The sequence below is a fragment of the Trifolium pratense genome, linkage group LG3, assembly GCF_020283565.1.
Source record: "Trifolium pratense cultivar HEN17-A07 linkage group LG3, ARS_RC_1.1, whole genome shotgun sequence".
Classification (NCBI taxonomy): domain Eukaryota; kingdom Viridiplantae; phylum Streptophyta; class Magnoliopsida; order Fabales; family Fabaceae; genus Trifolium; species Trifolium pratense.
The window spans coordinates 9,810,822-9,825,414 of NC_060061.1; the positions used below are offsets into that span (position 1 = coordinate 9,810,822).

The window sequence follows — 14,593 nt, forward strand, 5'->3', positions numbered from 1 at the left end:
TTACAAATCATAATAGTACATCACTCATACTAAATCTTCTTCTTCTTCTTCTTCTTCTTCTTCTTCTTCTTCTTCTTCTTCTTCTTCTTCTTCTTCTTCTTCTTCTTCTTCTTCTTCTTCTTCTTTCCACCATCTCCCTCAGTTTCTTCCCTATCTAATCTTCTACTGCATTTAGTGTTGATTTTGTCACAGTTCTATAGTTATTTTCGATCTATTGTTATTATAAAAGGTAGGTAAATTGTATTAAAAAAGAGAGTACATTAATAGAGGTTTTTTTTTCTTTTCATTTTTTAAATTGAAAATAAAATAAAATAATAATGATAATGCAAAAGATAGAGAATTATTTAATATAGAGAATGTATCATAACATTTGTTAGATCTCTTAAATAATCATTAGCAATGTGCAACCTGTAGCTATATAAAGAATTGAATTATAATGAATTGAATTAAAGTAATATATAAATATATGCGCTCATCTCATATACTCATAATTTTAAGCTTCAAGGTCAGAACTGAAAGGAATGCCAGTGGCAGGCAACCAAGTGTTAGCTTGGAGCCACGGTTGAGCAGTGAATTTAGTAGCTTCTTCCTTACTAATAAGACCTTTACTCCATTTAACCCTTGCTTGAGAATTGGCACCTGGTCCAGTGCTACCAAATTCTGCAAAGTAGCAGTTTTCAATGTGTGTTTCATTAGGACCCCAAATCGAATATCCATCTGGTTGAATCAAATCACCCATAAAATTGTTGACAAATACTGCCCTTGAGTATGGCCTCCATGGTCTTGCTAAGTAAGTCTTCACTGTCAACCTAGTAGGGTAAAGCTCATTATCTGGCATGATTGAGCAATTTTGAAGGACTATTCCGGTGACCGCATTCATTGTTGCTGTTCCATCTGCCACCACAATGTTGGTGTGGTTTGGACCTGGCTTTCTCACAATGATTTTAGAATTTTGGATCAAGGTAGTTGAATGTCCAAAGATGAAATCAGTGGTTCCAGAGATCTCACAATCGCGGTAGAATTGACGGAGTGTGTGTACATACAATGTGTCTTGGTAACCATGAATTCCACAATCAAAAAATGCCGAACGATCACCTTTCACGTGAAGTGCCGCTGCCGGGCCAGCGTCATGACCAGCCGTGTTCTCAAATGTAATCGACTTAGCCGTAAAATCTTTGGCTAGGGTGGCTGCAAATTTTCATCAAGATCACAAAATTTATTATTTTTGTTGACACAATAGAACAACTATTCCTATACTATGCAATAAACAAAAGTTTTATAAATTTTATACTACATTAGAAAAGCAAAAAAAAAAAAAAAAAAGAAAAGTTATTTTTAGATAACATAATAAAACTATAGGCAAATTCTAATATGGATCACTTTTTTGAGTGATCCTTGGTCGTTGGGGTTTCCTTTTCCTCAACCAATTCGGTTGTGTCAACCCTGAGATTGGTTGGTCTAACATTTATGAGTAGGCTGGCTGGACAAAGATGGATGGTAAGATAGATTTGAGTTCACGTGGCACGCACAATAGAATACGAATTTCACAAAACTCACCGTTGAATTGAAAGTTAGTATATCATCCATGATTTTTTTTAGAGAAATTGAAAATCATTCGACATTATTGAGACACATCAAGATTAACGGTTTATGGATTTTTATTAAATACCGTTAATCTTGATACGTCTCAATAACATATCAAATGATTTTCAATTTTTTTAAACTTTTTTATAGATGATCTATATGATATAAACTTTCAATCCAACAATGAATTTTGTAAAATTCGTATTCGTTATAATGATATTGATCATTTGTCCACGGTGGACGAGTGGACCACCTTTATGGTCGTCCACCGTAGAATTAACCTAAGATTATAATGCAATATATTTGTGAAAAAAATTTATACTCATATCATATATTATTATTATTATTATTATTATTATTATTATTTATATACATAAAAATAAAAAATATAATTGTGAGAATTATGCCTACTAAAATGTGCAAAAGAAAGAAGAAAAAAAAAAATTGGTCATGACCTACCTATCTATCACCCTAGTTACAGTATCACTATAATGAGTACTTTAACCCTTAGATACAAACAATAATAAGGTGGTAGCAAAACATGATTAGTGTTCACTTACAGAAGGTAGCAGTGTCCATTGTTTTGTCAGTTCCTTCTTTGTTGAGAGCCTTGCTTCCGGTGATAATGGTTTTTGTAGGGCCATCACCATACAAGAGAATGTTATTCTTGTTCTTAGCAATGGTAATATACTCGTTATAGATACCGGCTTTAACATAGATGACGAATCTATCTCGTCGATTTTTAACTGGGTATGAGTTAATAGCTTCAGTAATGGTTTTAAATTGGCCACTACCATCTTTAGCCACCGTTACATTGGGCTGAACAACATCGTTAAAGTTAGACAACAACATACGATTAGATTTAGAAAACCATGTTGGATAACCACCATGATTTTCATTGTGGTTGTTGAATGCATTAACCACTGCAAAAATTGTTGAAAGCAAAACTAATAAGTTTCTAATCATCTTTGTTGTTATTGTAATATTTTTAGAGGAGACGTAATAATACATACATGCAGAGGTCAAGGTTTATGGGATATTTATATATTCAAAGTTTTGGACTTATTTTTGTAAGTAATATGAAAAAGAAGATTTTATTTAATTTTGTGTTTTTTTTTTGTGGTGATAAGATTCTTCTACTTTTCCATGTAATCAATTAGGAATTAATTTAGTCAAAAATAAAAATCAATCAAAAAAGAATAATTACATTGATTTGTTTTGAAAGTTTCTCTAATTTCTTGGTGGTGAGTATAAAAAGAATTACAGTACTTTTTTTTTCGACTTAAATATATAGCAAATAGAACAAGTAAATTACTTGTTTGTCTCAACATTTTGGATCCAAATCTCCATACACATTAGTATTTATTTTTTAACAATCGCCCACCTTTTATTCTCATCCCTTCCAATATTTATAATATAAATATAATGATTCAACATAAATATAGTCAGATAGAAAAAGTAAACATATTTATTTTAAAAATAAAGAAATATTTTTTTACTGTAATTAGCAACCATTACTTTGTTCCATGAGTATTTTCTTTATCCCATTTTTAAATTTGTAAGTACATTATTTTATTTTTTTGCATCATATCTCTAATAATATTATATTATATATTTTTATACAATATTTATTAAATATTCTAATAAAAATGTTAGTAACTAATTAATACTGTATTTAATTATAATAAAATTTAGTTTAGATAAGCTTTTGGTAGAATGAAGGTGCTATATTGTACCCAAAAAAATGAAGGTGCTATATAAATTACAAATATATCAATAAATTTGCTGACCGTACATAGAAAAAAATTAATGAATTAAAATTGACAATCAATCTAAAATTCATTAATATAGATATTTTCAAATTATATAATATATACTCCTTAATTATAAAATTTTGGGATACAATTTTAAAATATTATAATTTGAAAATATATATCTATACTTTACAATTTTAAAAAATTATAATATATGTAATTGTTTTGGGCCGGTATTATACTCTTTGTAATTTTTTTTTAGATTTCTTATAATTTTGGTTTAAATTTAATATTGTAAAAGTTTCTTAAATACATAGGTACTATACTCAATAAATACACTATATATATAGTAAATAAATATTTCTAGATTTTTTTAAAACTTAATTTACATAAAAATCAAATAATAAAAATACGCAATATATAAGTTTTTTTTTACGGTGACACCAACAATTATTCGAGTACATTTGGACAATACTGATACACCGCAGATGTGGATAATTATGATCGATTTATAAATAGTATTTATTAATTTATGGACCTATCACAATTGACAAATTCTTCGGTACACATCTTATTTGAATATATAGCAGTACACCACTGAGGTGGATAATTCTAACCCACTGATGTGGATAATTCTAACAAGTTCACAAATAGTGTTTATTATTTATTATTTTTTTCTATTCGTGGACTTATCAAAATATTCCACCTCAACGATGTATCGATACATATCCAAATAAAATATGTATCGGATTAAAACGATGTGTTGGTACATAATCAACCCTAGATAGATTAAAACGAAAATAAAAAAGAAAGTATAAAATATTTGGGGACATTAACCTAACCAAGACAAAACACATATATAATCAACTCATACAAATAGTCCAAATACATAAAAAGTGCTCTAAAAGAAAACCGAAGTAAACCCACAGACACACACCACAAACACTACCTAGTGAACCCCATGTACGAATACAAAATTAGATAGCAAAAAAATGTTATGTTCACATTTGAGAACAGCAAATGAACGGATCTGGATTTGGTGTTGTCCAAAAAGCACGCAGTTTCATGTTGTACTGCATCCTGATCGTCTGATCACAATCCAACGGATCAAATCTATAGTGGTTACTTTTTACTGTATTTAATCTAAGTTGTTTGATCGTGATCGAACAGTCAGGATACAGTTCAACGTGAAACTGCGTGCTTTTTGAACAGCACCAAATCCAGATCCCAAATGTACCAAATGAACCAACTACACAGACTAATTCACATATCATTATATCAACAACTCTTGCAAAATAACTACAAGAGGCACCATACTCTTTCGAACCATACAAAAATAGTGATATTGATATATGATACAAAATATAACTATTTTACTTCTTTTTTTTTTTAAGGCTAAAAAGTATTATCTTTGTTTGACAAAATTTTGACAAAATCTCTTAAACTCTTTGAAGATTACACTCTATAAATATGGTGTATATGCCTAAAAGTAAATACATCCCACAAAACACAATCCTTCATGTTTATCATTCTACTAGAGAATGTGAATAAACCACTTGGTTGATGAGTGACGTGAACCAATTAGTTAATTAGAGGATTGTCGATGTGGCACTAGTTAATTAGAGATATGCTAATGTGGCATCAGTTAGTTAGATTGTTGACTAGACAAAGTTTTAATTAAATGAACTTAATCTAAGTTATTGTATATATAGCTTGCTTTGATCATGTAAGTAGTTAACACAATGATAATAAAATGAATCAAATTTAATAGATGGAGTATCTAAAATTCTAACATGGTGTCAATGAGTCTTTAGGAAAAAAATTCTAACATGTGTATTTGATAATCAAACTCCCTTAAAGTACCACTCTCAAACACAATTCTCCTCACATGTCCTACATATGCACAGCATGATTACTTTCAAATCGAAGTTTATGTCAAGATCATGTTCCTATTTGGGTGTGTCACCTTAATATAAGGGTCACAAAGTGTCTAAATGGCAATGGCAAAATATTTGTGTCTAATGATACAATATGTCTCAACCATCTGACTTTGAATCATCAAACAAGTCTCTTGTGTGCAACACAACAAATCACATTGTGGATTAAAACAGGCCATGAAATGCGTAGTACGTAATGCCCTTGTGCAACTTGGCCTCACCATAAGCAAATGTGATCCATCCTTAGTAGTCTATAGTCAAAATGGTACATGAATATATATGTCTTGATTTATTTATGTTGATGATATCTTGATCATAGGATTGACATCCCAATTAGTTCAGGATTTAATTCAAAAGCTGAATCTTCAGTTTGCACTAGAAAAAGAAAAAACAGAGACAGTTGAATTATTTATTAGGAATTAAAGTTCGTCATTTACGTTTGGAGCTTTATTACATGGGTAGGGGTTGTCTCCGGTGAAAAGAGCCAAATATGTCGGGCATTCTTGGTGCAAGATAAAATTGGAAAAATCCAAATCTATTAGGATTCCTTTCGGTAAGGCCATCTTTTGAGCTTATAGTTTATATAACTAAAAATACCTATTTGGTAAATGTTTTTCGAAAAGAGCTTATAATATATTTTATCATCTTATAGTTTATTTTTGAAACATTATTTCAAGTAGTTTATGAGCTTATAACTTATCCTCTTCTTTTTTTTCTTTCAATTTTACATCTATCATCTTACTTGAAAAAATTAAATATTAATTAAACATTTTTTTTATATCATTTCATACTTATAATTCAACCACTAATTTTATCAAACAACACAAATTAAATCGGTTAGCTTATTCTCTATAAGATAAAAATTAGCTTTATAAACTAATGTATTCATTATAAACTCATTTACTATAAATTAACTTATCAGCTGTCCGATATTTTTTATCTAATAAAATATTTATGTTACCATGGCTAACACATGCAGATCAAGCAAATATGATCTTGAAGTGATCCCACCTTACTATTGGTGCACTACAATGGACTACACTGACAAAACCGACATTGTAAGATATGTCCTTCCAATTCCAACCACATTTTTACCACTCACAAAATTCAAACAAGAGACTTTGTTCAATAAATACAAGTCCAATTTCAATTGGATGGATATAATATAAGCCATACTCCTCAAATGGTATGTTACTAAAATAGCATTAGCATGTGCAAGTGCCAAGTGGTACACAACTTTTATTATGATTTTTTTGCCAGAATGAGATGTGACTCATGTGACCAAGTAATAATAAATACAAATAGATCCACTCATTTATTGCTAATATTATCCTATCATCTCCCATAATTAATTAAATCTAATCTTAAAATAAATAAATCCACACACCCATCCATCCATAGTGTCTTGACTCTAGTCAACTGTCATAAGTCATAACCAACCAACAACCAACCGGGCATGGATCCACTTCTACGCAGTTACACGCAGTAAAGGGCCACATATTTTTGATCGGCCGGCTACTGTATAAATAATTAGATTTTATCCGCTTTAATTGCAACCATTTATTTTAATCAGACGATCAGAAACAGTTACGCAATAAATGTGTTAAATCCGAACCCCAACCTATCCTGTTATTACAAATTTACAACAACACCGATCTCTCTCTCTCTCACTCAATCTAAAGGCATAATCGCAATTAGCAAAATAGACGAAAAAAGCAAACAAAATATAGAAAGAGACATAAACGGCTTTTTTCCCGCAAATGTGTGAGATACAGCTTTCTCGCTGTATTCTCATTCCCATGCCTCCTCCTCCTCCTTGCTTCGGTATGTTAATCTTACCCCTAATTTCATCTTAATCAAAATTAATTAACATAATTATATTCATTTCATCATCTTCTTCTTGATTAATAATTATTGATTAACAATTTCACATACATGTAGATCATCATACCTTCCTCCGTTAGATTTGGATCTCTCCACCATGGAAAACATTGCCGCGCAATTAAAGCGCGGCATCTCGCGCCAATTCTCCTCCGGTTCGTTACGTAAAACTCTCAGCCGTCAATTCACGCGTCAAGCTTCTCTCGATCCACGTCGTAACAATCTCCGATTCAGTTTCGGTCGTCAATCATCTCTCGATCCGATCCGTCGTAGTCCTGGTCAAGATGAAGCCGAACTCACCGTACCGGAGAATCTCGATTCCACCATGCAACTTCTCTTTATGGCTTGTCGTGGTGATGTTAAAGGTGTGGAAGATTTGCTTAACGAAGGTATCGATGTTAATAGCATTGATCTTGATGGTCGTACTGCTCTTCATATCGCCGCCTGTGAAGGTCATGTTGAAGTTGCTAAACTCTTACTCAGCCGTAAGGCTAATCTTGATGCTCGTGATCGTTGGGGCAGTACGGTAATTTCGTATTTCACAATTATTATGATAACTGTTTCTATTGCGACTAATCATATTGAATTATTTTGAATTAGTCAATTAGTTCATCAGTCGTGATCATATAATTATTTAAATTCTTTGGTCTTATTATGTTGAATTGGTCAAATTGCTCGTGATCATATTATTATTTGAATTTCTTTGTTTTTATTTACCTACTTTCATTGTCATTGTTCTAAATTACGGATGTAACCGCGGTTACATTTACGCTGTAAATTTTGATGTTGTGGTAATGCGGTTGATACAGCGGCAATTACGGTTGCAATTACCTTTTAAACCTTTGTTTTACGAATGCAATTGCAGACCACAATTTAAATAAGATATTAAGAGAGGGAAGAAAATTTTGAAGTTGAGTTAATTTTTTTTTATGGATGTGTGATGTATGAATTTACAATTTTGTACTTTGCAGGCTGCGGCTGATGCTAAATATTATGGAAATACAGAAGTTTATTATATGTTGAAGGCGCGTGGGGCAAAAGTGCCGGTATGGTACCTTTCTTTGAATGTTTATGTATCTTCTATTAATTAATGTAAAAATATGGTGTATTATTGAATTTGGAGACTTGCTGATTAATAATCTTTGACGTGGTTAGAAAACCAGGAGGACTCCAATGACTGTTGCAAATCCTCGTGAAGTTCCTGAATATGAACTCAATCCGTTAGAGCTACAGGTTCGGAAGAGTGATGGTATTTCAACGGTATGCTTCTTTTAAATCATTTATTTATTTCTTCCTTTTTTGTTTTTGTTATTCTGTTCACTAAAGAAATGCATGTTGATGTTTGCAACTCAGATAACTTTTCTCTGATTCTGAGCCATCATTTTTGTTTTCATATTGGTAAAACTGTGATGATGGGCTGTAATATATTGCTTTCGTAATGCATTATGCATGATTAGTAAATTGGTATATGATGTTTACTACAACACATTAATCTTTGTGATGTTCTCCGAGCTATGCACCGGGTTCTTTATGGCTATCACGTGAATCCTTTTTTTCAATATCGTGTTTTCCTTTTTCCTATTAACTTTTGTTGTTTGATCTTATATTTTTCTTTCAAGTGAAATATTGAAGTGGTAATAGTTGGTGCTTAATGTGCTGATGTTCTGTGTATAATGAAATTTTGTAATATTTATGGAACTTAGATTGTATAAACATGTGACACTATTAAGTTAAATAATAGTACATATTAGCATTACTTGCTTGTGCAGTTCTTCACTCTTGTTTGATGGATCTCTTTGCAGGGGACATATCAAGTAGCTAAATGGAATGGCACAAAGGTTGCAGTGAAAATACTTGATAAGGACAGTTATTCAAATCCTGATACCATGTATGTATACACCTCAACTATTGAACATGTTTGTATGATATTTTTCTTGCCACTCAACCGGATTGTTTGATTACTCTTGGCTAAGTTTTTGTCTCAATGCACATATCACTCACTACTTCTCACTTTGATTTCTGGTCAAATATGGTCTGAATTGCTGCTAGTTTTCTGTAATTTACTACTACTAAACCATGCAACTAAATTTTGCCATTTCTACAATCCACTCAGAAATGTTTTCAAGCACGAGCTCACATTATTGGAAAAGGTGCGACATCCTAATGTGGTCCAGTTTGTTGGAGCTGTCACCCAAAACATACCTATGATGATTGTTCGAGAGTACCATGCTAAGGTAACCTTAACCTCTGTCAACCCACTTGGGGTTGGTCGAGTGGTGTTGGCTTGGACCCTTGGAGTATGCTCCTCTCAAGGTCTCAAGTTCGATTCCCACTTGTGCCAATTTCGGTGGGCCAAGTCCATACAGAGCAAAAAAAACTCTGGCTTTAAATGGGCCCCCGCAAGTGGGCGGTGGGATTGGTCCCCTTGGATTAGTCGGTCCTAAGGCCGGATACCAAGTTTTCAAAAAAAAAAAAAAAAAAAAAAAACCTTAACCTCTGTCTCTATTTGCAAAGGGATCATTTTTTTATTTTTTTTCGGTGGGAGGAGGAGAGAGAGCCTGGCATGAGAGCCGGTTAATATTAGCAAGATGAGAAAATTTAGTGGAAGTAGCATAGCGAAACTCAATTTTGAAATTCAGTGTTGTTGCATATGCCTAACATGTCATTGCTCATATTAATGTTTAATTTCAGGGTGACTTAACAGGTTATATTCAAAAGAAAGGGCGCTTGTCCCCATCAAAAGTTCTACGGTTTGCTCTTGACATTGCTAGGCAAGTAAACATTTTAACCAACTATGCTGGATAGAATCTTTGTGAACATATATTTAAAAAATTGTCCACGTCCTTTCTAATATTTGTTGTCTCTTATATGGTCATTGATTTCCAAAAGGCCCCTTTGGTTGTTTCTTAGCTTTCTAGTTTATAATGTACCAATAATTATAAATTTATTGAATATTCGTCTGGGCTGTTTACAAAAGTTATCTAAATTTATTCTTAGCAGGGGCATGAATTATCTTCACGAATGCAAACCAGATCCTATTATCCACTGTGATTTAAAGCCAAAGTAAGACCACTTAATACAATCTGGTATTACTTATGAGTGCATTTTAAATTATATTTTTCTCATTGGGATTACTGTTCCTTTAATATACGAAATTTCGGTAAGGTGCCAGAAATATTTTGCTGGATAATGGAGGGCAATTGAAGGTAGCTGGATTTGGCACGGTGCGATTTTCACTACTCTCACCTGATAAAGCATTGTTAGACCAGCCCGAGACCAACTTGGACCCTTTAAGTAAGTTTTAAGTATTTCCATTTTTTTTAATTGTACTTCATCTCCTTACAAATTGATTATGGTTTTAATTCTCCAGTATCCATATTTTTTGCATTAAGGTTCAGTTTAATTGAAGGGTAAATGTCACCCTGAAAATACTGCCATTTCATTGAAGGGTAAACATTTAATCCATATTTCTTGTATCCAAATTTAGTGGATGTTTAACATACAAGATTTGTGAATACAGCAAGAATTTCCTTTTCAATCATGAATTAAGAATACATGTTAAGATTTGAGATGACAACTTTTATTAACTACCCCCAGCTATGATTAAACCATGAAAATGATAAAATAGACAGTACAGTGCAAATACTTTTTTGTAAATTAGATCCAATTGCATCTTAAGCTCAATATCTGCTTTGACTTCTAGGTCAAAACTGGCAGGGGATTGGATTTGGCTTAGTGGGGGTAGAGGAGGGGGTTAGAGTGAAATTTTGTGGGATGGCCCATCATTGGGGCCATGTTGATTTTGACCATGCACATTATTTTTTCCCCATTTGGTGGAGCTGCAAATGGTCATATGGTTTTGAGGTGTTGACCCTTTTCTCTCAACTTCTTTGGCTCGGGATATGACTGACATTTTGGGTGTGCAATGAAATGGCTGTATTAATTTTCTACGCTACGTGAGATAGAATGCATCTCTCTAACCATCCCTCCTTTATTATCATTTACATTATCCCTTCTTGGAAGGGGTGACAAAGTGCAGTTTACAAGTATGGAAATCATAGCATAAATAGTTAGTAAAATGATGCTATACAGAAGAAAAATCAAATGAACTTAACATGCATTTTCACAAATGAATAAAATTTAGTGCATGACAAATTAATCTTGTCAGTAGAAACTGCATTCTTTCTAACTAATAACAAACATATTGATTAACACTGCATTTTTATGTTCTTTTATGAACAAAATTAGCTAGAAGGTGTGCTTGAAGTTAGTTGTTGGGAAGTCGAGTAGTATTTTACGGTAGTTGCTTTTACAGTACCAGAAACCGTTTTAGAATTTTTTTTAAATATTTTTCAAATGAGTAACTAACAATGGTATATTGATATAAGCAAAAATTGGACACTAAAGTGTGGAATCTTGTTTGTCCAATTGTATAGAATAGATTACAACAATTGAAACGGCCTTCGTGGTTTGGTGATTTTCATACAAATAATTCAGCACTCGTGTGTTTTCCTTTATTAGTAGTTCAATACTCATTCTATATCAAAATTGAAGTCCCTCTGGACAACCAATGCAAGTAACAAGAAAAAATGATTTCTCCATCTTGCCGACAGTACAACTTTTATTTGGAGTAGTAGTTGAATTGATTGAGAAGGTATTATCAGTGACCTGGCAGTATAGAATTAGACTTTGAAGAGTAGCATAAGGGGGGGCTATCATTCTGAAAGAAAAAGATGAGAAAAGGGACAGGCATTTTAGGAAAATTAAGCGATTTGTGTTATTATTTATGTCCGTCTTATAAGAATATTTTAAGATTAGAGTTACCAAAGATATATTTCATGGTTCAATTGATGATTTGGCTGTATGTATCTGTAGGCTTGTACGTGGCACCAGAGATTTACAGAGGTGATCTATTTGATAGAAGTGTGGATGCGTATTCTTTTGGTCTCATTGTATATGAGGTACGTATATTTTTCAACACCCATAATATTGTTATTGATGTTTCATACCTCATATCACCATTTTTCAAGATTGTAATTTTATGGCTCTGGGCCACTATGTTGCTTTCACAAGGCCCATGAATTGAAATGCATTGTCTAATGCACTTAAGTAGAAAAAGGTTGTGTCATGAGTTGAGTTGATACTCAGAAAGGAAATGGGTTGGGATTATATGTTGAGGGATCGGGACTTAGACGATAATACCGTCTCGATTTTTTTTAATGTTTTATGTGTTTTTTTTTGCCGACAATGCTATGTAGTGCTCTAATTAGTTGGGACGAAATTCATAATCATGCTGTTTTTGTAGTTTTTCTAAATGCATCAAGTGTTCACCCTCATCAAGGATATTTGGTTTTTGAGCAAGACATTTTTTATTGTATCACTTTGATCTTCATATATTGGTTGGGTATATATTGATTGAGTCGTTTTTTTAAAAAATCTTATGACACAGATGATAGAGGGTATACCGCCCTTCCATCCCAAGCCTGCAGAGGAAGCTTTGAAACTGCTGTGTTCAGAAGGGAAGAGACCTCCATTCAAGATCAAAACAAAAAGTTATCCTCCGGATTTGAAAGAGTTAGTAATTCAAAGTAAAAATTAGGTCTTCAATTTAGTTTAGAAGCTGTCTAACTATCATGTTGTATGCAGGTTGATTGAGGAATGTTGGGATCCAGACCCTGTTGTCAGACCAACATTTTCTCAAGTCATTATCCGGTTGGACAAAATTGTTGCAAATTGCTCAAAACAAGGATGGTGGAAAGATACTTTTAAACTTCCATGGTATGTTTCTTAGACCGATCATTTCCTTATAGAATTTCTTTGGATGAAGTCATAGCAATAAAGTTTTCAAGTGCACCTTAAAGTGATAAAATCAATCACCCCTTTTGTTTGAAGAATGGAAAGATGGTAGAACCCGTTGAAAACTTTTGAAAACCTATAAGTGTAAAACCCGTTGCAATTTAAGAGTGTTATACTGAATTACCGATTTAACACTTTCCACACTGATTTAACTTCTTAGAATTGAGTATTGGGCCTAACTCATCCTTACAAAACCGGCTTGTAAGGTGAGGATTGCCTCTAGTATATAAACACTTAGTCAGGCCATATCGCAACCGATGTGGGACTTCTTAACACCCCCGCTCGCGCCAAGCGCTATGGGCTTGAGGCGCGGATATGAATGGTGGAGGGCCCGATCAGAAACCTGATTACAGGCGGCCCAACGAAGTGGCCCAGCGAATCGTGGATAGGCTCTGATACCATCTTAGAATTGAGTTTTTGGGCCTAACTCATCCTTACAAAACCGGCTTGTAAGGTGAGGATTGCCTCTAGTATATAAACACTTAGTCAGGCCATATCGCAACCGATGTGGGACTTCTTAACATAACTCTTCCCGGTCTTGTTATGCATAAACAAGATCCAGAAAGCACCTTTCTTCTTATCCCTTGTGCATGTTACGTGTCTGGCCATTTTAATTGGATCTGAGCAATCCTTGTTGCAGAGATGACTGATATTACTGTATTCTCGTTAACAAACTTTTACTAGCCACGTATAAATTTCTATTTCTGACATTTCAATACGTGCAGGAAATAAATAAAATGGGATGCACCATCAGAGCAAGGAGGAGATAAAGAACAGAGTTGTATCATCAAAACTGATATGTGAGCATCATGTTGATGTAATGTTAATAGCCAATGCAATTAATAACTTCTGAACTTGAATAATATGAGATTGAGTTTGGATTTGAGCACGAAAATGTATTTCCACAGTTCCAACATCATTCTCTGTATACTATAAGGTCTGAAACAGATCCTCTCTGTAAAATGTATCATAAACCACACACGTTTTAGAACATCTATATATTCTGAGAAATTTTCTAATAAACAATATGTTCTCTACACTTAGAAGGCTTCTACTTATTAATCGATGTGCTCTGCAAGTTGGAAAAGTTGCTATAAAGAATAACACTAAGGTGTAATGGAAAAGATTTAAAAAATAATACTACTAGTTTTTTGTGTGGAAATAATTATTCAATGAATCAAGTAAACATTTTTATGAAAAATGTATAAATATGAATAAATACATATTATACGGGTATGGGGTGGGTACTAAGATACTCGTACCCGCACTCATACCCGCTTATTTGTATGGTTAATTACTCATACCCGTGTTCGTACCCAAAATGCGGGTTTTTACTCTATCTGTTGTGTGTATTTTTTGCGGGTGCCCATTAGGGATGAGTCAAATTGTCATCTCTATACTTTATACTTGTGTGCATGAATCTTAGATTAGAAGCTCCTATTATCACTTATATTATTTTCAAAAATAATTTTCTTTAAAAAAATAAAAATGGTTTATTTTTTTATTTGTCAAGTGACCCAATAGACTCATTCAATATAGGGAAATGAAAAATCTTAAATTCAAAATCCTATTCGTATAAGA

At 32.9% G+C, this 14,593-nt stretch overlaps 2 protein-coding genes across 2 annotated transcripts; one reads left to right on the forward strand and one right to left on the reverse strand.

Moving 5' to 3' along the window:
- Positions 1-493: 493 nt before the first annotated feature.
- On the reverse strand, positions 494-2,550 carry LOC123914557 (pectinesterase 4-like). The gene is made up of 2 exons (XM_045965757.1): positions 2,145-2,550; positions 494-1,188 (listed from the first exon to the last, which is right to left on the reverse strand). The coding sequence occupies exons 1-2, from the start codon at positions 2,548-2,550 to the stop codon at positions 494-496; spliced, it is 1,101 nt and encodes a 366-aa protein (XP_045821713.1).
- Positions 2,551-6,677: 4,127 nt separating this feature from the next.
- Positions 6,678-14,051, forward strand: LOC123917811 (integrin-linked protein kinase 1-like). Its single transcript, XM_045969658.1, has 13 exons — positions 6,678-7,099; positions 7,217-7,682; positions 8,128-8,202; positions 8,312-8,416; positions 8,959-9,044; positions 9,270-9,390; positions 9,848-9,927; positions 10,157-10,219; positions 10,329-10,450; positions 12,032-12,117; positions 12,606-12,730; positions 12,803-12,934; positions 13,738-14,051. Exons 2-13 carry the CDS (start codon positions 7,257-7,259, stop codon positions 13,742-13,744), a joined length of 1,428 nt encoding a protein of 475 aa, XP_045825614.1. The 5' UTR covers positions 6,678-7,099; positions 7,217-7,256; the 3' UTR covers positions 13,745-14,051.
- The last annotated feature ends 542 nt before the right edge of the window (positions 14,052-14,593 follow it).